The sequence below is a fragment of the Melozone crissalis genome, unplaced genomic scaffold (genome assembly GCF_028551555.1).
Source record: "Melozone crissalis strain CALT ecotype California unplaced genomic scaffold, PUWL_Pcris_2 ptg000034l_1, whole genome shotgun sequence".
Classification (NCBI taxonomy): domain Eukaryota; kingdom Metazoa; phylum Chordata; class Aves; order Passeriformes; family Passerellidae; genus Melozone; species Melozone crissalis.
The window spans coordinates 19,567,556-19,595,406 of NW_026535812.1; the positions used below are offsets into that span (position 1 = coordinate 19,567,556).

The 27,851-nt window shown below is 45.1% G+C and overlaps 1 protein-coding gene across 4 annotated transcripts in view; it reads right to left on the reverse strand.

Moving 5' to 3' along the window:
- Positions 1-2,086: 2,086 nt before the first annotated feature.
- KCNMB2 (potassium calcium-activated channel subfamily M regulatory beta subunit 2) overlaps positions 2,087-27,851 on the reverse strand; it is a 93,793-nt gene continuing 68,028 nt past the window's right edge. For 2 of the 4 annotated variants that reach the window (XM_054282905.1, XM_054282901.1), the window contains 4 exons: positions 19,657-19,767; positions 13,007-13,177; positions 10,267-10,462; positions 2,087-4,217 (listed from right to left, as the gene is read on the reverse strand). In XM_054282905.1, the coding sequence (XP_054138880.1) occupies positions 3,933-4,217; positions 10,267-10,462; positions 13,007-13,177; positions 19,657-19,712 (708 nt within the window). In that variant the 5' untranslated portion in view covers positions 19,713-19,767 and the 3' untranslated portion in view covers positions 2,087-3,932. The remainder of the gene's footprint in view (positions 4,218-10,266; positions 10,463-13,006; positions 13,178-19,656; positions 19,768-27,851) is intronic. The other 2 variants (XM_054282902.1, XM_054282903.1) reach the window with 2 other exon arrangements.

The following is a 27,851-nucleotide window of genomic DNA, read 5'->3' on the forward strand; positions in this document are numbered from 1 at the left end:
ATTGAAGTTTATTCCTACCTTTCATTCTACCAAAAAACAATTTGGCAAAGTTTGTATTCAGTTGTGAGATGTTTAGGAACTCCAAAAACTGTGTGTGGTTTTCCTCTGAGTGCTAGGAGGTGACAAGTGCTCAGTGGAGCAGAAAAGTGAGGGATTTTCCCAAGTCTTTGATGGATGATGAGCAGTACAGTGGCTAATGGAGAGAAGCTGCTCAGAGCCTATGGAAGGATTGTGTTGCTGCAGAGATATTGGATAACACCCCTGAAAGCCAGGAGCTAATTTAGCAAAGCATGAGTGTATGAGAAAGGAAATTAGCTGAAAAATTATAAAAGTGGTATTAAATGGACAACACCACTCATGACAGACTTTGTACTGCTGTAAGGTCAAAGGTTTGATAGTCAAATGAGAGCAGGAATCCTCTTGGAACAGATTAACACCAGCTGGTTCTTTATCAGCAACTTCTTCCATTGAACTGACATTAACCCTCACCCAAATCCTAAATCTAACCCAAACCCTAACCCTTACCCCAACCCTATTTTTCAAACAGAATTAAAACATTAATAACCCAAGTTCACTCCTATCCTGTGTACAAAAGTAAAAAACAAAGAAAGTCACAAGGTGGGACTTTATTCCCTATTTGTCCTTCAGGTGGGAAATCACTGCCTTTGAGTGATCACATCCTTGAGATGTGTCTCCTCTTCTTGTGTCTCCTCAACCCTCCTTGCTGCCCTCACCCAGGTTCACCCTGGAGATAGGTATCCTTCCACAGGGTACATTCTGTGAGATAAATTGACATCTCCTCAATGAAGAAAACTAAATCAAAATAAACTCCCTGTTGTCCTAGCTGGTGACATTTATAAATCTGCTGCAAGGTGCCAGATTTCAAAGTATTACAGCAAGGATGTTCACACTTCAGCTTCAGATTTAGATCTTCCAGAATAGGAATGAGGCTTGACATATACAATCTAATTAAGAAAATGACAACTACTAAAAGGCCATGGGAATTTGGTATCTGAAATACTTATGAATGCTTTAAATAATTTTAAATCACACAAGGGTGTTTGTCATAGGCTTCTGATGCCTGCAAATACTGCACCAACCTTTTTCATATTGCATCCCTCCCTTCCAGGGTTTTGCAGGACAGGTTTGTCCCTGCTGTCCCAAATGCCCAGCTGGGACATCAAGAGTGGAACTGTTTGTGCTGGGAAGAGACAGAACCAGTGTTAGAGGCAAGGGTTGGTTTGTCTGGCTGCTGAATTGCATGACATGTATTTCTCATGCATTTGAGCTGCCTACAGGAACATCAACGCCTTTTGCAGGGGAAAACATGATATTAAAATAGAGGAGGGAAAGAAATAGGACAGACTAACATCCCTGCTGAAACACCACCTCTCTTTGGGGCAGCAGGAGTTGTCAAAAAATCCCATTTGCAGTGCAAATAGTTCAGTAGGGAGTTAACAGTGCCAGGGATCAGATGGATAATTCCCTTCAAAATTATTGTTTTACCTCACTCCATCCAATTACTCAAGTTGTTTTGCTATCCCACAGATCTCTCCCTTAATGTCAACAAAATGATTATAGCCTACAACAGCAGCAAGATGTTTTACCCACAGGAGCTCGGGTGAAATGTTTTATGGCACGAGAAGTTGAAAGCAGCGTTTGATGTGTAAATGTCAGGAACAATCAGCTTCCCTGCCGCCCAGGGAAAATACACAAACACAGGCACCCAAAATGTCACAGGGCACCTAAACCATTGTGCAGATGGCCAGCACAAGGGCTGGTGGTGGTGTGGAAAAGCTGTGCAGCATTCCTGATCTGGGAATTGTGGCTGGCAGCACAGTCCAGCCCCGCTGGTGCTGAGATTCCCAGATCTCCCAGCGCTGGCTCCTGCAATTCCAACCTATTGATCAAAACAGGGTTTTTGGAAATGAACATTTATGAACTCCCTGGTGCACCAGCACTCCTCTTTTCTTGGTAATAGAAGCTACAGAAAGCAGTTTGATGAAACAAGCCAGATCTGAAGGCAGCAGATACTGAAATCTGGAAGATTTAATTGAATATTTTTATTACATATTTTTGGAACCTTCATTATCCCCCCACCCTCCAGGAATTTAATTACCTAAGGAAAATTATACTACTGATTACAAGATTGCAGGTTTATTTTCACTGCTGAGAACTTTTTTTTTTTTTTTTTACAGCTCACATTACACTTGCATGACTTGTTTTGTAACATCTTGAAATTTTTAATGCTATGATGAGGAAAGGTACTTTTTATATATATATATAGATGAACTAGGCAGAATACTTGATTTGCAGTCTTTTTGAAGGGAAAAATGTTATTTTCTTTGTTTGAGTAGGCCTGTATATAGTTTCTTTGAGCTATTGGATAATGAGTTCACAGGATTCCTCCCAGGATGTGCCTTGTGTTTGTCCTTCAGGCTGGGTACAACATGAGGAACTGAAAGAGGTGTCTTTAAAACATAGGAAGGAATGTTTTCTATAGGGGAATAAAAATAAATTATGCAGAAATTGTGACTCCAGTGTGTATAAAATTAAACTGGCAAGTATACTGTGGTAAATGTTTGACAGATAGGGCAACAACTTAGCCAGATTCTTGGTTTTTCCAATAAATTATTGCACCTGGGTCTTGTAAATCATAATTCATGTCAGCTAGCCCTGCATGGTGAGTTAAGGTCAGGAGAGATTTCCAAATGTGTTATGATGATTATCTAACAATTCAGTTAATAGAGCCATAGAATTGGATGAGATTTTTGTCATTTCCCATGTCACAGAAACAGAAACCTTTGACTGAAACAACATCATGAATATTGGATTAGATCCTGCAGTGCTGCTTCTCCGTGTTATGATATTATCCAAGGATGAAGGTTACAAATACATGAATTGTACTGTTCATTTTCCAGTGGGTAAAAACAAAGGAAAATACTCCCTTAAACAAGTTTCAATACACAACTAGATATAATATAGCATTTTCTTTATATATATATATATATATATATATCTGTATATATATCAAGTAAAAAAATCTAAAATAGTTGGAAGTAAAAAATGAAAAAATAGCTGATAGTGTTATTTTTTTCTTTACAGTGATATGGTTAGCAAATACAAGACAAATGAATAATAAACCTTTACAGAAGGAGTTCTGGTCCCACCTCCATCAATAGGGCTCAGACTAGAATACAAAATGGAACAAGGTGTTTTTTGCTTTTTTGGCTACAGCTTCTGCAAGTGACAAAACTTATGTTGATAAGACAGAAGAAAATTATAGCACTACACAAAATAAAACTCCAAAGTGTTTTCCAAAAGACCTTACAAACACCATAGGGTACAATTGACTTCTGAACTGAGGGAGCAAACACAAAGCATCACCAATTCCTACTGAGGCTGAAAATACTGGATGCTTATCCCAACCCGACCTCAAAATAGATCCTTTTTGTGCCATCTTACCATTAAAAAAACCCTTATCAGTGCTTTTTCACTCTGCAGTCAGTATTAAAAAAGCCAAAGCCACAAATCCATCCAATGGGCTGAGCCAGGTGTGAGACCTCAATGATGCACAGGTGGTCGGCTGCCCTTTGTCCAGCAGTGAATGTCCCCAGAATCTTTTACACCAAAAACATCAACTGACTAAAGCTTGGCCAATGGTCACACTGAGCCCTATCTTGGCTGTAGAAAAGAAAGTACTAATCCCAGCAAAAAAACAAGATCATAGAGACAGTCAAGACAAAACAGGAACTTCTTCAGTCGTCTGCATAATAATAACATCATGTTTGCATATAGAACAGCTTTTGCATTATTGCTCTACTTAGAAGAATATAGTAAGGAACTTATACCAGACTTGCACATTACAAACTTAAGGTTCTTTGGTGAAGAATGAGAAAAAACAGTATTAAATTTCGGAGGAGTCTCCTTTCCTATCTGCTGATCCTCTGGATTCTCTCGCAGAGCAGGGAAAGGTACTGAGTCAGCTTTACCATGGCCACGATGGCCACCCCACCGATCATCATGCAGGTGGGCCACACCAGGGAGTGGAAGAGCACGTTGGAGCTGTACAGTTTGGTGAGGATCACGTTCTTCTGCACACCCTCGGGGTCGTAGAAGCAGGAGAAGCGTTGGTACTTCCTGAAGTTTTCCATCACCACGTTCACCAGTGACATGGACTCCTCGTAGTTCTTCCCACACTTGGGGATGTAGGAGCACTGGGGAGAAAGCAGAGGGAGGAAAATGTCTCCAGACCTGTTGCAGTGTCTGTTTGCAGGTGGCAAGTGGGGAAATCTCCAGATGATTATGCTTTTTACAACAAGAGTGGAATACTATTACGCTAATAATGAATTTATCGTAGCAAAACTCAATATTTTGCACATCTACAGAATATCCCATTGGAGAACCTCCAAGTGCTGTTCAAACATTAATGCTTTAATCTGCACTGTGCCTTGTGAGATAGGTGAATATATTATTATTGCTAATTTGCACATGCAAAAATAGAACTGATGAAGTACCTCTTCATCTTAAGTGGCACACATATGCTCGCAGTTAGATGGGTAATTGACTTTCTGTAAATACAAATCTGGGAGTTTAGCTCTCACTTGGCTGGGATCAAAGTGATCACAGTGGGCACAGGAGCTCACTCAGAGAGGGGAGGGATGAAGAGAGACCTCTACACAAATATTCTCATGGGGCAATTCTCATGTTTGTCTCTAGCCTGAGCTAGAGACAAACAAGCGGTCTAGTTTTTCATACTGACAGCCCAGAGGACTTTCATTCAGCCTCTAGCTGAAGATCAATCTGGTTGCCGGGGTGGCTCTTAGTGAGACTTTTGCTTTTGACCCCAGCATAAGATCCTTTTCTCTGAAGATGACTCTGAAATTTCAGTTTTAGTCCCAAAGGAAATAAGATTTGGGGGTGGCTCTATCTAGCAGAGTTGCGACCTAGATCTCCAGAGAATACTAAGGCAAGTTATTTTAAAAACTGCTTTATGGAGTCCATGCACTGAAGATGTTCCATGGGAAGGGTAGGACAGTGGCCTTGGGCTCTGCTGAGCACTCCCTGCCAAGAGCTGGTGTGGGCTGGTGAGGTGGCAGACAGACACAAGGACTGAGGCCACATCTGGACAATTTTGGACCTAGAGCAGAAACCCCTCAACTTTCTGTTGCTCCTGCTGATCTGGAAAATGATTGATGGGAGCAGCCCAGGGCCTCTCACTTCCTTCTCTCTTCTATGCACTTACACCCCACCAAATCTGAAATGTTTCTACACCTGCACAGGATTTTCATTAACTGTGGAAATCTGCTGCTTGACTTCTCCTTGGACATGCAGGGGGGGACCCAGCAGGCTGCTTGTCCTGGTGAGAACCTAAAGTAGCCCCAGATAATTTAATGAGAAAGTGAGTTTTGCAAAGGAAAGAAGATGGTTTTGATTAAAATAATGTGACCCATGGGTTTTGATTTTTACTCTTTTAATGTACATCCTTTATAAACGTCCCTCCGTTCTTTTTCGTGACGTGCTGTGAATTCTGTTTTTAACATACTGCAACAAATCTCTAGTCCTAATTATGATCAAAGGATTAACCTCATAATAGGATTTGATTGATTCATTGGCAAGTTATTAACACAGAATATGATTTGAAGCATGGCAGAGAGATTGTCTGGTGTTAGCAGACTGGAGCATTAATGGTGGAGCGTGGCCACACTGCCATTATGAATATTTCATAGAGCTCCAGAAATTAGAGATGAAAAATATCAGAGCATTAATATCTCATCCATCTTGCTGCTGGTGCGTGTCTGCTCCCCATAGGATATTCTCTTGTACTCTGACCAAATTTGTCTTCAATGTCCAAAGTCATGAGCCCTCTTCCAGTGCCCACGAGTCTTTAATAGATCATAATCTACTAAGAAGGGGAAATTTCTCAGTGAAGCATTCCTCATTTTCCCTTAGTAAATTATTACTGTCATAACGGCAGTATTTCCAGTTCAAATGGATTTTTGTTATGGTTTTATAGGGGGAATTTTTTCTTGTCATTTTTTTTGCTATTCATTTCTGTTTCTGGAATTCCCATGAAATATCCTGAATGAGGTGATGAAACGAGAACTTGGCCACTTTTGCAAAATACAACTTCCCATTGACAGAGAACAGAAGATACGTAGAAACCTAAAGGATGAAAGATTCATGGGCTCTAAGTTTGCAAAAATATCCCAAGAGTGCAGTGAGTCCAAGTACTGTCCAAGAGTCCTCAAAGGGGACCTGAAGCAGAACTTGGGCTGTTCCCTACAGCACCAGCTCTGTTGGACTGCCTATGATGGAGGGTCTGGGAGCATGAAACTGTGGAGTGCAGCTGTGCCAGGGGAGTTGGTTTATTGTGCCTCTCATCCAGACTCCTTGTGCTGAAGCCATGTGACTCTCCAGGCTTTGGTCTCCCAGGTGCTCTCCAAGGTGTGTGAGCCCTTTGTGTGCTCTCTGCCTCACTCTGGTTCTCCTGAGACTCTGGAAACCTCTTGGTCTTAGCTTTGATCCTCAGCACAAGGACATTAAATTTTGGTTGTGGGGTGCTCCTGGCCTCCTTCAACACCTCAGCTTTCCCAGTGAGATCCCAGGGCTGTGTTTCATAGGTGTTCAGCAAACAACAAGAGGACTCAATAACAGGATGTATTGATGTTTTCTTTGTTTTCCACAGTTTAAATTTCCAATAGCTTTCTCCAATGCCTGGTAAGGAATTTTATATCCACAACTGTTATGCTCTACCTGTGCATGTAGACAATTATATCTATGCTGGTTTTTAGCACTTCTGCATTGTCTAACATTGGAAATCTGCTAGTAAACAATGTCTGGTGCTCTACCTCAGGTGAAGATTCTGTGATACAGTATGACAAAGGTGGTTCTTGTATTCCTTACTATCTGAGCACAAAAGGGATCTATCAGACAGTTACAAATAGAAGTTGTGATTAATGTTTTCATCTCTACTTTCCTAATATAAAGCATTGGGTAGGTATCCTGTCTGAACTACCTCTGGACACATCCAGTCCAGTGCCCTACTCAGTGCAGAGCTACTCAGGGACTTGTCCAGTCAGGTTATGAATATCTCCAGGGATGGAGATCACACAACTTCTCCAGGCGAGCTGGAGGCAGTTTCCCTTAAATCAATGAAGATACACTATAAAGGCTATTGCCAGAAAAGCCCCAGTTCAGGCTGGGCAGTGAAATACACAACTCTCATCATATTGAAATACACAACTCTCATCATATTGAAATACACAACTCTCATCACATGTCTGTGGCTGGGATTGCTGTCCAAGCTGAGCCTGGAAACTTAGACAGGATGTGCTGTGGCAATCTTTGTGAGAAAGGGGTCAGGATGTCAATTTACACCTCTTTTGGAAAGTGCAACAAGTTTGGAGAAGGATTGAAAGAGGAGTTCTGTATCTGAGCTGGCCTGAATTGATTCTTCCAGATGGAATTTTTCAGTTCCCTACTGGAATCCACAGCTGAACACCTCTGCTTCCCCTCCCTGCACCAGGCAAACTCCTTCCTGGCTTATAAACACCTGAGTGTTCAGTGAGAAACCTGAGAATCCACAGAACCATTTCTGAGTCCCAGGCAGTTACAGCTGATTTTGGTGATTAAATCCTTCTTGTTATCTCACTAACGGAGAACCGATACAAATCATCAGCAGCTCCAATGACACGAAAACAGTCAAAATTACATAATATAAGATCAAAATGGGGCCTCTCTAATTGTTTTAACTACCACAGCCCTTCCTCATGGTGACAGCCTGGCTCTGTGGCTGACTCACCTCTTGCAGAGGCTGTTAGAGCCTTTGGCAGCTGAGGAAGGAAAGTGTGGCCATGGAAGCATTTAAACTGTTTTGCCTGTGGTATTGACAAGGGGCTGGGCTTGTCCTAAAGCCTGGAGATAAAGTAGGCACAGCAAGAGCAATGAAAAGGCAGAAAAAATCCTTATGTGCTTTTCTTGGAAAGACTCGAGCAGCTTGACAGATATCCACTGACTCCCCACTGATTCCCACCAGAGACTGGCAGCAGCATGCTGTAGATCTCAGTATAAATTGTTCCTGCTCCTTTACTCCACCTCCTGAGCTGACAGCCAGGTTAGACAGCAATTCTCCTGGATAAAGCATTATTTAAAGTCAAAGTGGATTTTGCTCTGTCCGTGCTGGCTGGTGGGAAGAAGAGAGAGGCAGCTCCAGGTGCTGCTCTGTCCCTGTGTGTGGGTGCTCAGCAAGGCAGAGAGGTTGGTGGAGGGGTGGCACCTTTTGAAAGTCACTGGTGTTGGTCTTGGAGTGTCAGGACTGTGCTCTGTGTTGTCCTCAGTGATGTCACAGCTCAGTGAGCCAGACACGGGGTTATTTTTGTTTATTTAGCAAAGACAGGGAACACAAATGTGAGTAAATGGATGGAGAGGGACAGCTTAGCACCCAGACGGATCATCACCCAGCCCATTCAGGACTGCTTTCCTGCTGCATGGGGCTGCTCTCTGACCAGGGGAGAGGGAAATCACATCTGGAATGCTGAGGCTGGTTGTGCTGATTTGAGCTTGGAAACTCTGCTGATCGGAGCCATGAGCAAGAAGACAAGTATTTTATAGACATTGCAAACTTCCACTCAGAACTGCTCTTGTATTCAGGTCACATAGCCAGCAGCATGTCAGGAAAACCTAGGAATCCTCCTGAGAGCAGAGCTTAACCTGTAAAACAACCTTGGGCTGGAGAAGTATTAACTGTGCCTACACTAAATTAAGTGGAGGTGGCATCTGGGAGAATTTCAAAGTCCATTTCAGCAAGCCAAAATGATCAATAAAAGAATGTGGAGATTTATGCTGAATCTCTCAATTTATTTGAATCAGCGGAGCACAGAGATTTATCTGATCTCTTTTAATCAAATTGAGGCATGAACATCACGGTTTTGCTTTTGCCCCTGCAGGAAGTGGGGTCTGTCTGTCCTGCCTCAGGCTTCACAGACAGTGAGTGCCTCTTCCTGCACTGATGCCAGAGTGGAGGGGAAAAAGGGGGAACTCTTCACCATTTCACACTTCAGAGCCAGAGGACTCCACCTCTCAGCCATGAGAGTTAATTATCCAGCAGAATAAGCAGCCTAGTGCAACCATGCCATACTTTGACTGATTTTAATATCACTTCATCTTAATATGCAGAATTAATTTGTTCTACTGAACAGCTGCCATAAATAGAAACACAATAGGTTACTTTGTCAGCAGCCTGATCTGGGGCTCTGCTTTGCCAAGTTTGGGGTTCAGTAACCTTGGATAACCAAGCAGTTAAAGGAAATCTGGCACCTGTGAGTCTAATGGTCCCACTGTGTCCCAGCTCCCTCCAGTTTGTGCTCTCAGGGAGTTGTTAATATGAAGAAAGGGAGGTGGGGACAGGGAGATTTCCCTGTTCCCATCTCTCCTTTCCCTGTGGAAGGTGGGGAGTGATGCTCAGCCCAGGTCAGGCACACAGCTGTGCTGCTGCTGCTGCATTCCCTGCATCTGCTGCTTCCCTCAGCCTCCAGGCTGGAGCTCTCTCCACTCCACCTGCATTGGGTTACACTGGAGCTTGTGCTTGCAGAAGCAGAGACAGTAATTCTTCAGGCTTGCTCAAAATAATTCCACTATTCCAACATCTGGAATCAGAGCAGTTCTGCTGTAAAGATGGGGCAACTCTTTCTTTTATTTACACCCCAAAGCCAGGCCCTTTATGTTCATGCTGCTGGTTTTACCTTGGCACTCCCCACTCAGCAAACTCTCAGGGTCTTTGCAGGGGGAGTGCAGTGATGGAGCCCAGTCCAGCTGAGCTCAGGGGGTGCTCAGGCTCAGGGTTTGTCACCAGGGATGGAGGTGGGCTCTGCTCCCTCCACGTTATTGCCTGCCCTGCAGAAATGGTGCCATTTCCATTCTCATTGCCACATGGATGCTCCCTGCACATTTCTAGGGGTGTTCACTGTCATGGGAGCCTTTCCTGGGTGGGAGGTGACTTGTCCACAGCTCCATGAGAATATCAAGGTGACAAGTGCTCAGTGATCCCTCTTGGAAAGGATGAGGGAGGCTCAGTCCTTAGGGCACAGCACCCCTGGAATGGATGGAGGCAGAAAGTTGCCCCTCTCCAGACCTGTTTGTGCACTGATTTCTGCTTTCTCTGCTCTGTGAAACAACCTTATATTGCTTTAAAGTGAGGAAGGATGTAATGAGATGAGAAGCCCTCCAGAAACCCATTTAGGAACAAATTTTATTCTGTGCTCCTACCTCAGAATTAATTTTCATTGTTTCTTCGGTGTGGTAGAGCAGAAGCTTCTGGCCAGAAGAGGTGAGATTAACATACACCTGCAGGCAGGGGTACTGAGAGATTTTCCAGCACTCTGGGCCGCAGTTAAATGAGCAGTTAAAGGTTTCTGTGATGGATGCATTGAGGAGTGAGCACTGAGTCTCTTCTGTCCAGACACTAAGCAGGAAAAAAAAGAGACATTAGAGCATGGAAGAATAGGCAAATAAGCACTAAAGCCATCTCAGGATTCCCATCAGAGATGTACTGGGGGCATCTTGCAGGAGAGGCCACGTGTTGCAGCAAAGCCTGGGCTGTCTCGTGCCACACCACACAGACAGTTTAGCCTTTGGGCACAGAATTACCCAAAATCAATTACAAAATTACCCTATTCACTTATGCCTGTGTATAAATGGAAACTGAACTGGAACTTTGATGCTGGAGAAGGTGAATTTGAAAGGGTGTCAGCAGAGAGAGAGGAAAATGAGCAGCCTGTGCTGGGGAGAGCACAACAAACACAGTGCTGCATGACAGACACCCTGAGCTGGGACTTGAGAGTTAACTCAAATATCACTCAAAGTGATAAAACTCAAAGTCCAGGTCAGTTTAAAGTGAGGACAATTTTGAATTGAGGGTTAACTCAAAGTCCAGGTCAGTTTAAAGTGAGGACAATTTTGATTTGAGGGTTAACTCAAAGTCCAGGCCAATTTAAAGGTTGAGAGGACAATTTTGAATTAGCAGGGTATGATTCTCATACATAAAGACATAGGAACTCTTGAGTTTTACCTCCTGCAGCTCTACCTATGGGAAAGCTTTTCCTAGGGGCAGCTTGCTCAGTTTTCTCTAAGTCAGTGGTTGTAGCTTTTCTGGAGGATTTCATCTCATCTCCCATTCACCAGAGGCTAAAACTGTAACGATGGAGCCTGCCTGTGCACTAGCAGTGTTCACTGGCATGTATTTAAAAATCTGCAGCTGTGTTTTCCTTGGGGAAAGGGCACACTGAGGGCTCTGCAGAAAGCCCTTTGTGGGCTGGGGAAGGTTTCACCCAAGGCTCCCCTTAATGGTGCTCAGCCCCTCAGCTCACCCCCAAGGTCTTGCCCTACCACAAAGGGCAAGATCCCTGCTTGCCCCTCAAAACACCTGTGAGGGGCTTTACAAATAAGTGATATCAAAGATTTCTGCCTATTTCTATTGCCGTTTTACTTAAGTAGTAATTCTGCTTGTATATTCGGTTTTACATTTATATTAAATTATGTTATGTTTTCTGGGGGGAAATGGAATGAAAGGATTTTTCTCACCCTCCCAGGCAGTTTTTGTTGGAGGGGTACTGCTGTAAAGGAGAATAACCCCTGAGGAAATCTGTCTGTGTGGAAAAAAGTGACAGCAAAGGCTCCTGGGTTGTCTTCTCCTCACTTTCACCTTTCTGGCTGCTGTTTTATTCATGCAGGGGGTAATAAACCTACCACAGACTTGTGAAGATGGAATAGTTGATACTTTGGAGGTGGGTTGATAAGATCTGGCAAATTTTTTTTTCACATATCATATAATACAAATCAACTCTTTCCACGTGAGCAATTTTGACCTTAGCAGCCTCTGCAATTGACCCTGATATTGCTGAAAGATCTGGGAGAGCAATTTGAAATAGCAAATGCTCTTGGATACTTAGCAGGCCTTGATCTCAGTTTTCAAAATCGAATTGTTGCCTTGATTTAAAAAGGGACAAATAACTTTATCACATGAATAAGATGCTTGCAAATCAGTACAGCTCATCCTCATCTGTATTCCTCATCACTGCAGGGTCAAGAGGGAATATTCTCATGCAGGTGCACCAGTATAACTGAGGATGCTCACACCAGTTACTGCAGGCACTTCTTGCATGTGCCTAAAGCAGAAGCCTGTGGTGTTTAACCCAAATATTCCAGTATGTGCCCCTGCCTTTGTGTGGTTTGGGGCATGGCAGACTGATATTTGGATCCCCAGTCACACATTTTTCATTCTCTTAACTCCACCAATCAGGGCAGGAAAAAACCCATCACTGACAGTCTTGCTGCAGTCTGTGCTGGATTTTAAATAGGGCTGATGCTTGAAAACTGATTACAAATGTTGTTAATGAATCACAGGCCAAGCTCTCTGCTCGGTGGCAGAGGAGGAAGCCAGAGACAGCCCCAGAAAAATTAAGTGCAGTGCAGGAATGATGGAAGATGGTCTTTTGCTTTCAGCAAATTGCTATCTTTCATGAGGATTTCACTTGTTAAAATGAAAGTAATAACCAACATGGAAAACTATGTGCTACAAAGAGCTTGATTTCCTTCCCAAATTAATTCTCCATCTTTCATTTGGAAGTGTACTGTTTCAAAGGGCTGCAAAATGTTTTTTGCTCTTTTGTCCTGAGTCTGGGCTTGGCAGCAGCAGCCCCTGAGAAGCTGACATGGTTCAGCAGACTGCAGGCCAGCTGATATGGATATTATACTGGTGTTAAACTGTGCCAAGTCTGAAGCCTGTGGATTGAGATTTTGTCAAGCAGGGATCTAATTCTTCCCTCACTTTATGCCAGTATTACTCAAATTGCTTTCACAGTGGCTGTGCCTGATTTATACCGGGGCAAGGAAGCGCAGAGTTTGTCTGACCAAATGAACAATTATAAACCTTTAATAAAAAGAGCCAAAAGAACAAGCCACATGCAGGCAGCTGGGGATGTGAGGGCAGGGAGGGCCCTGGGGTTACCTTTGCATGTAGGAGCGCAGCAGGGTGATTCCCAGCAGGAAGTACATCATGATGGAGCACACCATCATGGCCAGCCCCAGCAGGATGGCTCGGTCCTCTCCAGCCTTCAGGGCTGTCACTGTTTTCCTTTTGTCCAGTAGGTCGTGATCCCTGATTTTTTGGTAAATATTTCTGAGGTTGAAAATAATACATTTTTATGTGAAGTTCATGTTTAATCATCAACGCAGCCTCTAAAGAAAGGGTGGGCAGTTCCACCTCCATACCCATCTCATGGGAGAGAAAGGCTTAAAGGTCCTCTGGTGTCCTTTTCCAACAGATTCACTCTGACCTGGTGCAAACTTATTCATCTCCAAAATAAATTACAGCCATTTCTGGAAAGGTGAAAACACCTTACAGCAAATACAAATATTAGACACTTGTGCCAGCTCAGTAAACGCTTCTTTGGTACAGCCTCTTTGGCTCAGCAGAATTACCCCAGAGGTGCATTTGACCTGCCAGTACCATCTCAGGCCACCACAAGATATCCAGGTGTATGAGGTGTCTTTTCTCCAGTTGAATAGGGTAACAGGTCTTACATTACCACATGTAGGAAATAGCCTGAAGAAAGTCATCATTAATACTATCTGAAAGGACCATGCTCTCTTTTGATTAACTACAGGCTATTGGTTTGGGCAATTTTCCACCCTGAGTGTGACTCAAAGCTCATGAAACACTATGGGGATTTTGCAACTGATTTCTGTGGATTTTTTTTGATTGGGAGCTTATTTGCTTTATTCATAAAACAGCTTTTTGGAAGCCCAGTTACTCATTACAGTGAAAACCCTCACAGAGAATTATCCACCAGAGCCATTTGTTCTGGGATTAAAAAAAAAGAAGGAAAAAAAAAAAAAAGAAAAAGAAGATACAACAAACCATTCACCCTTCAGCAGAGAGTCCTTTGCATTTTCTAACCATAAGTCCTTCTTTCATCTCCGAGCCTTTGATGATTCAATGGGTCATGAGGACACAATGGTGGAGAAGGAAATACTTGAGTACATTTCAAACACACTCAAACTTTGTGGGTTTAAAATGTACTTACAGACCTGAGGCTGGTCAAAATCTCCTGTGCTTTCTGCTATGGTTCTTTTGAATCATCCAGGCAGCACCCGAAGCACAGCTCTGAGCCCTGGCACCACCATAACATGGACACAGTAGGACACGTGGGAGGAGTTCCTCTTCCACTGTCTGCAAAATGGCAGGTGAGCAACATCAACGTCACTTTGGCCTCTAGCAAACCCACCACTCCTTTCAGCTGAAGCCACCAAGTTGCACTCACAGGGAAATAAAAATAAAAAATCACTGAGTCAGGTCAACCAGAGAACTTACGGTGGCTATTAAGGATAAAGAAATAGAGATAAGACAGATGTGAAATCACACATAAATACAGTAGATGCAACAGCAAAAAATATGTTTAATCATAGACTCCCTGAGACTGGAATTGAATTTGTATTTAGATGATGAGTCACAGCCAGGAAAAGCACATATGGTGTGGGGTTTTATAGCAAAAATGTTGCTTAGACAGTACTGCAGTCAATCGTCTCCTGTACCTAACAACCCTTTATCCAACTGCAGTTTACATCTTTAGGTGTCCATGTTTCTCTTCAAAACCATTCTTTAGAGCTTGTCAGTATTTTCCTGTTTGGAAATGAAATGATAATTCTGCCTGTCAAGGTTTCCCCCGCTGTTCGGGAAAAAAAATAATATATTGTAAACTGGCAGATGCAATTGCCTTCAAAGAAGTAATGTAGAATAATAATCTAGCACTACTTTTCTATTATTATTTATCAAACTGTATTTAACTGCTGCCATTCAGATTTGCATTTCTCCCAAATGGAAGCAGGCAGGAAGGCAGAGATTGTCATGCAGTTCCAGCACATTAAACCACCACACAGCATAACTTATGGCAATGTGGAGGCATAAAACAGGCCCAGTGCAATCACTCACTAATGCCATTGGACATAAAAGGGATTCAAATGGACAGTCTGAAAACAAATAACTAATTGAGATTGGTTACAAGTGCTTCCCATGTGGCCCTTAGCTAAGGAACACACCATCAGAGGTAAAAGAAGGAGGGACTGAAGGGTGTGTAGTGAAAATGAGCACCTGGCAAAGGTGACTGGTGAGCACCTGCCAGGTGCATCCTCCAAGCTCACCCACCATAGGAAATAAACCTAAAGAAAGCTCTGCCTCAGAGGTCAGGCTTGGAGCACAGCTTCCACTGCTCTTTTGTAAATGTTTGTTATTCAAAGCCCCGAACAACAGCAAAGTGATAGCCTGGTGCACCTCACTGAGGGCTTTTCCCCCTGAATCCCTGCCTGGAGTCAGCCTGGTGACCCTGCTGGGGTGGGTGGTGGTGTGGCACATGCCAGCCCATGACAGCAGTCCTGCCACAGCCCAGGAGACAGCTCTGAGCAGCCTTCCTCCTCCTCCTCCTCCTCCTCCTCCTCCTCCTCCTCCTCCTCCTCTTCCTCACGCTTGTGCCTGCACTGAGGAGGTGCCAATTCTCTTTGTGTGATACTGCGAATGTCTGCTGCTACAAAACTTCACAATTTTGCCCCTGAGAGCCCTGTTTTGGGGAACACAATATGTTTTGCCCAGTATTTGGGCAGACACAGAGCAGTCCCAGCACCTCCCTCGCCGGGACAGCAGCAGTGCCCTGCACATGAGCGCGCAGCTGTGTCAGGGTGGGTGAGTGAGTTCATCACCTGTGAACTTCTGGCACAGCTCAGGGGCCTCCCTCTGCTCGGTCAGCTGCAATAATGCCCTGCTTAGCTGGCTGCTTTTGGATCCCAGAGCTGCACAGCCACGGCCAGCTGCCTGCTGGGCTGGGTTTCAGTACAGGTCACTGCACCCCAGGCACTGCTCACCAGGTGACTCCATCTAATCCCAGTGCTTCCCTGGGATAACTCCCCATAGGCCATCCACGAAGGCTGTTAGCTTTAAAGAGGCCCCAGCTGTCAGAATATGGGGTCTCCCTGACCTCTGCAAAGGCATTTAATAGGAAGCAATCGCCCAAGGACAAAAGGTCTTTGTGCCCTTGATCATTTCCAAAGTGAAGTTCTCCCTGCTAAATTTCCCTGTCCTTTCTGCCAGGTTGCTCAGAGGATAAAAACTGGCTGAGATCTCAGCCATGGCTGTGCCTGCTGGGGACAGGCAGAGGTTTCCCTCTCCATGTCCCTGCACAGCAGCAGTGCAGGGATCCCTCTCAGTGTGCTCAGCAGATCCTTCTGTACCTCCTGCTCCAGAATGAGCAGTACTAAGAGCTCTGTAAACAGTGCCAAGTGTCCTCATGGGAAAGCTAGAATAACCAGGCACCTGCAATCATTTTATTTATTTCAAATAAACTCAGATTGCCTACCTTCAAAGCCCTCCCCTTGCAGAGGGACCATGGGGTGACACTGAGGGAGGCATTGCCTCCTCTGGCACCATGCAGTCCTGGGGCTTGTCAGACAGGGATGCCTGCCTGAATAATTCACAATGACTTTGAATTCACATTCCCTTCTCTGATATCGCAGTTGTTATGCAGATGTCACTCAAATTACCTCATGGTGAGGTGTTTAGTGATACCAGAAATCCTTGAATGCAATGGTCAGAAACTACTCCTGGATCTTACCTGCAGAATTCCCCATATTCAGGGATTTTTCTGCTCAGAAGCCACCTTCTTTACATTTTTATTTACAGGTATGTTTGGCTGCACCAGTTTTTGCTAGTAGACCTATGGCAACAGCTGGAGCCCTCAGAATAGATATTAACAGATTTGTTCACTCAATTCCTTCCCTCTTCCTCACCAGGCTGGACAAAACTGAACCAAACCAAACCAACCAAACCAGTGTTTTGTTTTTCCAATGCTTGCAATGGTGTGGAGACCCTCTTTGGCAGCTGAGAAAGAATGAGGGCTCGACTGCTTTTCCAAAGCATAAAATGTGGAGCTGGGGAATCATCAATGGCTAAAACAGCAATGAAATACAGATATTCTGGTGCTGATCCTGCAAAAAGAGATGTCTCAGAGATACTTGATTCCTTTAGAGCAAGTGGCTCATTGCAGCACAGTTAATATTATGGTGCCACCCCTCAAAATTCTGCGGCTGTAGCACATATTGGGTGACAAATTGGTGATCCATATGACAATCTTCCTGTCTGAAGTTTAAAGAACAAAATTCTTGGGAAAGGGTCATTTAAGGTGAGTCATTTCTCTGAAAGGCACCACCTGTTTGATATAATGATGGCACCGGTGACCTTACATGTGTTAAAATCACTGCCAGACACTGGAGGATGAGTTTCTCCCACTAACAGCACTTGCTCTGCATTCACACCTCTCCTCTGCAGTCCTCAGGCTGCAATCAGCACTCTCTCATTTCCACCTTCTTTTCCTCCCTTTCCCTCCCGCATTTTATTAATCACTCACAAGCTACAAAGAAGTCCTTCTCTTGGGAAATAAACCCACCCAAAGGCTTGTCAGGATATGTGAATTTACCATGGCTGGTGTGCAGGCACAGAGATCCTGCAGGCAGGCAGGGATCAGCTCTGCCTGGATTTGTGCTGACCAGACCCTGGTGAGCCCTGAGCCCAAGCTAATCAGCCCAGCTTCAAGGCATGGTGAGAGTCAAAGGCTGTGCTAATCAGCAGCTTCCAGCCAGCCCAAAGTGTGGGCAGATATCTCCTCACCCCTGGGCCATGACAGTGTTCCAATGCAGAAGGACATTAGCCCGGGAAAAATTCAATTAAAGAAGAGACTGGCAGAAGTACAGGAGGCATTTAGACAACCAGCTCCAATGAAAGTTCATGCTGCAAAGTTGGCCTTTTTGTCTTCAAAATATCTGTTTGGGGTCAGATAACCCAAGAGCTGAACACCTATGCAACCTTAGCAGAAACACTCAGAGAATTGGCCAATTCTCCAAAGAACCTCAGGGTCCTGAGGGCAGCTCTGCTGCCTGAATTCAGGAGTGCAGATTCCCAAGCAGATGTCAACAGTAATGTCTCATTAGAATTACTGAAGAGTGTGTTTTGCTAATTGGCACTGTAGGTACATTGAGATCTGGTTTTGTTTCACTGGAGTGTGATTTTCTGAGATTACATTTAATAGTGACTGCAAGAGGAACTGAAGGAGAGGTGGAAAGGGGCAAAGGAAAGAAAAGAAAGGCAAATGTGTCCTTGTTGTGACAAGACAAGCTGTCCAGCAAATCTTACTACAAAGGAGAGGGATTTTGGAAGGACGAGTCTGAGCATTACTGACAATTATTATTTCATCATTGATATTTAACATCTTTTGTTCTCAACTGAGCACTGCCTTTCTCTGTGGACTTCAAACCTCTCCTTCCCTTCCCTTCTCTTTGGAACATTTCCCTGCTCCCCTGGGAGATCCAGTATCTCATTTATTCCTGTCTCCTTCAGCCTGTTCCCTCCAGCAATACCACTCAAGTGGGCTGGTGAGCCAGCAGCTCTCTTCCAAGCAGCCAAACAACCCCCAGCTACTGTGCAATGCTAAAACAACCCCCAGGTACTGTGCAGGGTGTTGCACACAGGCTCATCCTCACACAGGCTCATCCTCACATATGCACCTGCACAGCCAGAAATCACCTCTGGCAGCTGGAGCATCATTCAGGAGTGGGGCAGGGACCTGCCTGGGGCAGTGTGGCTGCTGGCTGGGACAGGACACCTGCAAAGAGCATGAAGGCTTCTCAGGGCTGGGGCTGCACAGCTGTGGCTGGGATTAGTGTGCTTTCAAACCTGACACAGAGATGGCCACGGGGTGCTCCTGGTGTCTGAGAACAAGGAGGGCTTTGGCTATGGCTCTGGCTCTGGGATCTCTGCTGGTCACAGTGTCTCTGAGATATGGACACGCTTCTTTTTCCCATCCTGACAGCTGAAGAAGGAGTCAGGATTCTTCTGTTTTCATTCTCAAGGTTGTTTATTGTTTCTTATCTACAAAATTCTTTCTCTGACCCACCGAGGTCTGTCTGGCAGGTCGGTTTAAGGCACACTGCCCACCTCAGAGGTGGGGTTGTCTCTTTATACTAAAACCTATGTGTACAATATTTACAATTACTTTCCAATACCTATCACCTGTGTTAGACAGTGAGCTTCTACTCTAAACCAATCTAAAAGTGCCAACATCACAGCAGAAGATGGAGAACAAGAAGAAGAAAGAGAAAGGCTGGACACACCCAGATTCCTCCATCTTGCCTCCTGAACCCCCTTCTAAAAACCCCAAAAATCTATTTTTCCACCCCTGTGTTAAATTTACTATCATTCTACTTAAACCTTTTTGACTTGTAATTCTTCATATAAAGGTTGATAATTGTTTTTCCATGGGTCAAGATCAAAGGCACAGGGGTCTTGGACTCTGTGCCAAGGTCCCTGAGCCCCTTGGCAGGGTCTTGAGTCCTCCAGGCCAGCCAGAGGAATTTCCTGGGCTCCAACATCTGCCATTGCCCCTGGGCTCTGCTTTGGCTTGGCACAGTAAGCCTGGCACTGCTGGGCTGCTGCTGTGCGTGGTGGAGCAGAGCTGGGGCCGTGGGCACAGGGAGGGCACCCTCTGCATCCCTCCTGCATCCCCAGTGCCACCACTGATATGCAAACCCATAGGAGACAATCAGCACAGGTGCCTTTACCTTTTCTCATCATGTCTGTAAGATGTAGATCCCCGGCCACTGGTCCAAATAAACATTTTAGAGGGCTGCCCAGGGTTGGCTCTGCTCGCTGCAGCGGGACGATGGAAGGACCTGGGGGAAGAGGGATAATGTTTGTCACTGCCCATCCAACGTGGCAGAGCACACCATATCCAGCGTGCCAGATCCCCTGTGGCCATGCCCCTGTGCTCTGAGGATGGACATCTGTTAACTTGAGATGAGATATAAAATAATGGGGATGAGAGACCAGTGTGTTGGAATGGAGAATAAACCCCATTTTAGCCCCACTGGGAAAAGGTGAGGCTGGATAATCAGGCTTAGCTCTGCTCCACGCTGCAAAGGACTCATACCATGGACAAGAAATCATCAGTATTCAAGAACAGATAATAGCTGTGTGCAGTGTTCTTATGGCAGTATTTTTCAGGGACAAAATGGCTATTGTTTAAGCACATCCACACTCATTACAGGTTTTGGTTGTTCTGCAGCTCCCAGAAAGATGAGGCTCTCAGGGAAGGTCTCTGAATGGGGCAGAAGTAGGAGATACAAATGCAGCATTTTCTGGAAGTGTAACTGATATGACAAAGATATCTTTTCCCATGGAGAAATTACTATCTCAAGGCAAATTAGATCCCTGCCCAAGGACTTCCTTGTTTCACTTCAGGGTGTGAGATCTGTTGCCTTCTCTCAGGGTCTCAGGCCATATTGGACCTTCTAGTGGGGCCATGGCTCCCCTTGTAGCCCCTCTTAATTTCTTCTGGTTTTCCTGAGGCTCAGTTAAAAATCTTGGTCTCTGAGGACTGGGCCACTCCTATGAAGGCTGCATTTTGCCTTCTTTTACAGCACAACAATTTGTGTTTTTAATGCATTTAGATACAAACTTAAGGGAAAAAAATATTCCAGATACCAAATAGTTCATTGTGAAGTTTTCATACACTGGGGGCCATTCTTCAGCTCACTGAAAAATAAACCTGATGGCTGATGCTGTCAGCAGAGAAGGCACATGATCTGAGAAAGTCCCTGATGCCACTGTCTCCATCATCATGCAAAGGGCTAATTTCAATATTTGCATAGTGGGGAACCAGGAGAATACTTAAATACTGTAGAGATGGCTGCAGGGGAAGACTGACATGGACAGGAGCCAAAACCCATCAGTGTGCAGACAGGCTGATGGACGCTGAGGGACTGGGCATTCCAGCCGGAGCCAGCCCAGACCCCCCACCACAGGGGCCAGGACACAGCCCCAGGCCCAGTTCACACCCTGGATGGGCAAACTGGGCAAACTGGTGTTCCTGTCACCCCCTCCCCTCTGGGATCCCCCTGCCCTGCTCAGATGCTGCCTCAGGACCGGGACTTGCAGACAAGGACCTTGCCTACAATAAGAGGTGGCAATATTTGATGGAGCTTTTGGCTGCGTTGGTGAACAGCAAATTGGACAAGAAGGGGGCCCAGAGGAAGGGAGGAGGAAGGAGGGGAATGTCCCCCAGCCCTTTCCCTGATTCTGTGGTGATCAGTGCAGTCTGAATGCCAAGAACAATTCTGTTCTTTCCATGCAACCACTGTAGCTAAATACTGGGGAACGAACAACAGGATGAGGCACCACCTCCCTGAAATAACTATAGTTTAGAAGGTGAAGTAGCATCTGCTGGGATCTAATTAATATAGCCAACAGCTAAGTGTTTTAATAGTTATATTGGTCAGAAATTTCACTTGTGAAATCACTCACCCTGAGCCAAATCCTCACACTGCTGGATGAGATTTCACCCACATTACCTCAGACAGGACCACAGTGACCACCCAGCTGGGGCTTCTGCTCCAGGCCATGCAGGAGGGGTCAGAGCAACTCCCCAAGGGCCACAGTGCATGCTGGACTGAGCCTGTCCCAGGCTGAGCCCCTTAATGATGGAAAATAAAATTATGCTTTATTTAAATGATGCCATTGCACTCGTTAGGATGTCAGGCACTACAGGAGAGCCTGGTTGTGCTGCCACAGCCTGAGCGGTCCCAGAGCCATCAGGAGATGGTGTTGAATGCTATTAGAGAGCCTTTTCTTAATTAAGCAAAGCTTGGGCACACATTAGAGGTCATCAGCAGATTCTGCCACCTGTCTGAGCTGACAGGGACACCTGGGCAGGACTCCCTGGGCAGGGAACCAGATTTATAAGCTCCAGAGCAAATTTCTGGACTGGGAGCTGGGTGAGGGGATCTGTCCCACCGAGGGGATGCCAGAGAAGGAAGAGGGATGCTTCTCTTCCCATAGAAGTGGGAGTGATTTCAGACTCCCTAGCAGTGCCAGTGGCCTGGAGCTGTCCATATGTGACAGCTTTAATGCTGCCTGCTTCGTTAGCTGAGCAATCCAAGCTAACCGCCACTATTTAACACACAATTGCACACCTAATTTTGTGTAAAATTGTAACACTGATGACATCATAACACTGCTCCAGAGGTCAAATGAGTGACCGAAGCCTTAGGCAGGGGTTAGACGTTGGGTAAAAACCTTTTGTGCACCAGCAACAACACAAACTCCCCAGGAGCCTTCTTTGAACTTTGGAGGATTCATAACCTCCAAATTTGCATTCTCCATGAGCATGCTCTGCCCCACCATGTGGTGCTGTTCACAGGGGTCTGAGGAAGAGGGAAGAGATGAGGATCTGACTGTGTTTCAGAAGGCTTGATTTATTATTTTATGATATATATATATTATATTAAAACTATAGCAAAAAAATAGAAAAAAAGATTTCTTCAGAGGCTAGCTAAGAATAGAAAAAAATTATAACAAAAGCTTGTGTCTGACTGAGAGTCTGAGGCAGCTGGATTGTGATTGGCCATTAATTGAAAACAACTAACATAGACCAATCACAGATGCACCTGTTGCATTCCACAGCAGCAGATAACCATTGTTTACATTTTGTTCCTGAGGCCTCTCAGCTTCTCAGGAGAAAAAATCCCAAGGAAAGGATTTTTCATAAAACATATCTGTGACACCACCAGGTCAGTTAAACCTCCATGCCTTTCTCCTCTGCTGGATAAGCCTCTGTGACCCATGTTTCTTCACTGCCCCCTCTCTCTTTTCTGGGAAAACAAATAACACTACTTTTTCTTGGTTTTTATCCCCCATGGCTTCTCAGAGTCAGCGACTGGCAACTTATTTTTATTATGCAACAAGTAATCAGCCTGTGCACCTCATTACTGCAGGACGTCAGCCTTGCATTCAGAGTGGATCGTGTTACTGCTTGAACAGACAGCACCTAAAGTCATCAAAATACCTTAAAAACAGTGGAGAAGAGATGCTTGAAGCTGCTTTTTAGACTGTGGGGGTTATTCCTATCGGGCAGGTTATCCAAAAATTGCTGTAGTTGAGGTGACTTTTGCTAGTCAGGGTGCAGGGTGGGACTCTGGCCTTCCTGCCTGATCTGCCTGCACACCTCTGTCTCCTTCACTATTTACACACTGTGGCATCAATGCAGTTGTCTCTTGACACGGTTGCCACAGTGACAGGCAAGGGGGAAAAGCTTTGGTTTTTACAGAACACACACCATATTCTTCACATCTGGGTCTATTCTAGTAAATGCTCAAGGCTAAGGGCAGAAATGCAGAGTAAAGAGTGCACAGTCTGGTACAAACACAAGTCTGTGATGCTGTTCCATTCCTCCCACCTCCTCTTGTTCTCATCCTCTTCTTTAGCATTACCTGCTGGTGGATTTCATGGAACTCACCAGAAAACCTGACAAGATGTCCACTTTTTCAACCATTGCAAGGTGAAGACTTGAGACAGCTCTTAGAAAATTAGAAACATTCTGCCTTGTCCTAAGGACTCAGCATGTCCACATGCAACCACCTGATTGGGGATTTCAGTGTGAAGAAAACACAACAGTGTGGCAGACATCTTTAATGAAAAATCCTTTCCTTAGGATTTTTCCTCCTGAGAAGCTGAGAGGCCTCAGGAACAAAATGTAAACATTGATTTTCTGGTGCTGTGGAATGCAACAGGTGCATCTGTGATTGGCCCATGTTGATGTTTTTAATTAATGGCCAGCCACAGTCAGCTGGCTCGGACAGAGAGCCCGAGCCACAAACCTTTGTTATCATTCTTTTCTATTCTATTCTTAGCTAGCCTTCTGATGAAACCTTTTCTTCTATTCTTTTAGTATAGTTTTAATGTAACATATATAATAAAATAATAAATCAAGCCTTTTGAAACATGGAGTCAAATCCTCATCTCTTCCCCAATCCTAAAACCCTTGTGAACACCGTCACACAACAGGGCAGCATTTACTTCAAATTTCTATTAAAAAGGATGTAATTCTGAGGGTAAATCACAAAATCCCTTAGCTGGTACCTTGGGGACTATATTACATACCCTGTATTACTCTGTTGTCCTCACTTCACCCTGGGTTGGCTGCCCTGCTTCCTCTGTCTGCAGTTTGAGTCATGATTGGTATGAAAAGTCCCTTACCTCTAGGTCACCACAGCTCTGAGCAGCCAAAGAGAGGTGTTGCAGACCATGTTTTTAGATGGAAAGCTGGGTTTTATATGTGTGTTTGCTTGTAATTGCCTCTTTCTATGTTTATGTTAATCACAGGGTTTCTGAGACCTTGGAGAACCATTTACAGCACCAAACTAATGAGCTTTTTTCCCCTTATGATATTTCATTTCCTGGGCAGAGTGGCCACTGTAAAAAGAGAAGCATTTGCATTAATTTTGCCTCATAAAAGACACCCTGATTCATCAAAAGGCAAAAAAAGCTAAACATTCACCTAAAGATTCAATCACTGACTACCCCAGCTCTGTGAATACACCCACATCCCCCACTGTCCATGCTGACAGCTGCTGGATGCTTTATCCCAGTATTTCCCAGCCAGGAGATTAATTCAAACCCCAAGGGAGCTCTCTGGAAACCCCAGAGTTTTCCTGCCACGCCTCTCCCCTTGGCACCCACAGCACCAGTGCCAGCTCTTGGGCAGATGGGTCAGGGGCTGTTGAGTGGTGGGAAATATTTGGTCTCTCTCATGCCTGGATAAACCCCTTTTTTTGAGTGGTCCCATAAGAAAAGGAAGAGACTGAAGCCAGGCATCGAAGACAACCTGCCAGAAGACAGCTGAGTTCACTTTGAGGTGAATTTACTGAATATCAGCAATTAGACTTTGTGTCCAAACAGGTCTTACCCATGCTGCTGTCTGGTGATAAAATGTTCTCTTATGGATTAGATGAGCCAGAAAACAGGGAAAGTGGTGTGTGATGAAGGAGGGGAGAATAAATAAAACACTCTGTTGAATTTTTAATGTAAATTGTAGCCTGACTGGAGAGTAGTCTGGCTTTCAGAGCATGGAAGAGTTTCCCAGGCAAAATGGTGGAAGTAACTCCTGTATTAAGGTGCTCCTGTCTGATTCAGGAGATGATCCAGGGCAGGTTTCCAGTCCTGGTCTTAAAATAATAAAAGAACTGGACTAAGGACCCTTGTTTGCATCCAAAACACGACAGAAAACACACACCAAGAACACAATTAAGCTAACACAAAAGAAATGCATCTACATTAGCAGAAGGCAGTCACCACTTAGGGAACATTGAATGCTCTGGCAGCAGCAGCTCTGGATGGAGGAGCAGCAAAGGCAACAGCAAAGGGTGGATTTGTGCCTCTGTGAGGGAGCTTTGCTGATGGGCAGGGGCAGGGCAGAGTGACACAAACTGCTGCTCTTGCTGCAGCCTCTCAGGAGCCCCAGTGCACCAACAGCCTGATCCAGCCAGCGGGTGACCTTCAGCCTGGGCAAGGGGGAATGGACACTGGGCAGCTGCTGCTGATGTACTGACAGAGTATGGGAAGGCTGATGGTTAATGATGCTTCATTAATGGTTCACTTCTATTTCTGACCTGCTCTGAAATCTCCCCAGAGCTCAGAGCTGAGCTCTCCATCCAGGTTTTGAGTTGAACGAGGGAACATCCTGGACACAGAGTGGTCCTCCTGGATTGCCACGTCACAGCCATTCCATGTCCAAAGGAGGAGAGTGGGGCTGCCATCAGGGACAGCTGAAGCCATCACACAGAGGTGCAGATTGTGTGTGGAACACACTGACATTTGGCTATGTTTTCAATATTTCTTTATACTTAAAGTCACCCTTGACAGTTAATTCCCTCTTTCCATTATATACAGGAGAAAAAGAAGTATTCAGAAAGGCTGAGGTATCTGTATCTCTGTGCTACATAACAATATGTCCACACTTTGAAATTAAATATTCCAATGTAACCTCTGAACCTTCCAGATTTCCATCTCATGTGTTTCTTTCCAGTGCTGATTTTCTTTGTTTTGGAAAAGGTTTTAAGCCTTGCCATTTAATTATGTTCCTCATCCCTAGTCTTCCACTTTCCCAACATCTGCCTTCCTAGTCCACCAGCATGTCTACAGATTTTATACCCTTAATTCTTTATGATCTTTTTACCTTTAACTTCCTTCTCCAATTTTCTTTCCTTATTTGTTTTTCAAGTTCCTCTTGCTATACATTACTATCCCAGTGACAATTTATTTCACTCACTTTGACCATACTATATTATTCTCAATTATTATTTATTATTCTGATTTAGCTGATTGAAGCAGCAAATTTGAAGAAATTCCTGTATCCCAGGTCAGCTACAAAGGAGAGGCCAGAGCAAGCAAGAGACTCACAATCCTCTTCTTTGGTGGCTTTTTGGTTGCCTTGAGCAGTCTGGCATTATGGCCTCAGTTTCCTTGTCTATAAAAGAGAGGTGCTGGTGCCACCACTGTACCTGGCACCTTGTGACCATCCCCAGGAGCAGAGCATGGGGTGAAGGGCCAGCCCTTGCTCCCAACCTCATGTTTTGGTGTGGGTGAGTTTGCAATCCAAGCACGAGGCACTGCCTCTCTTGGCACGTGAGGATCAACGTTTGTGAGGAGCAGCTGAACATAATTGTCCACTTTGCCTGTCAGGATCCTGCAAACATTTTTAGCTTTCTGTGCTGAATTTGAATTTGCGTAGCGAGTGACACATTGGACAAGCACTATATTCATCATCTCAGCTGCTCCCTGGCTCCAGAGAAGGGTACAATCTGCCTGTCAGATGTGGCTGGCTCTGGGAGGGGGGCAGCAGTGGCAAGTGCAGGGTCACCTCCCTGCAATTTGCTTCTGTCCAGCTGAGCCAAGAGAGTTTTACGGTGAGATCTGCTCTGCCAAAGACCAGGCAGTGTTGCACTGATGGAGAGGGATCCTGGGGAGAAGGAGGAAGGCAGTGAAAGTGCTGCACTACCTCACTGGATGCTCTTCTTTAAATCTGAACTCAGCCCTCTGCAATTGCAGAGGGATGGATCACCTTGGGTGCTGCACTGCACCACGAGAGCTGGGCCAGGCTGGCTGGATGAGAGCATGTGGGAGGCAGTGAGGAGGCTCTGTGGCTCATGGCTGTGCCCTGATGAACCCAGAGGGAAATGGAGATGGGGTGAGAGAAGGGAGATGGAGTGGAGGCACGCTGCTCCAGGCCGAGGTCAGTCTCTTTGATGGTCATCAGAAGGGAATGACCTTCTCCCCACAAAAATCTGAGTTTTGTGGGTTCCTACTTCACCAGATCTTAAAGGATGCTGTTTGTATACTAATAAATATATTTTTAAGAGTAGTTTGTTGCACAGGGGGAGCTGAATGCCTCTGACAATGCTGAAGTGACCTGGCCTCAGACTGACTCCAATGTCCTTTCCCTGCTGCCATTTGAGGGATCTGGGATTTACACCCCAAAGTGTGAAACAAGAGTACAAGAGTGTTGGCAGTGCTGTTTTAGAGCTGATGAACAGAGGCACAGAGGCTGCTGAGACCAGGCCAAAGGCTCCCAGGATGTCTGTGGTGGTTGTAGTTGAAAAACCAGCCTAAAAAATGGTGGACAACCACCTTCCACCAGTGAGGAGGGAGGAGAGCCAGGACATGCACAGATGCCTGTGCCAGAGAGCAAAGGCAGAGCCTTGCTTTGTGGTTGTGCCAATTCCCACCCTTGGGGACACCCCTTCCAGCTCTGTGCAACTGTGCCTCAGCTTCACACCCCTCCAGAGAAGCTGATCAGAGAAGGACATGGCTTTTAATTGTCCCTGGAGAGAGCTTCACTTCAGCACTAAAATACTGGCGGTGTGTTTGAGGGTAGGGGCACAGGGGAGGAAGGGTGATGTGCTGCTGGGGACACAGAGGACAC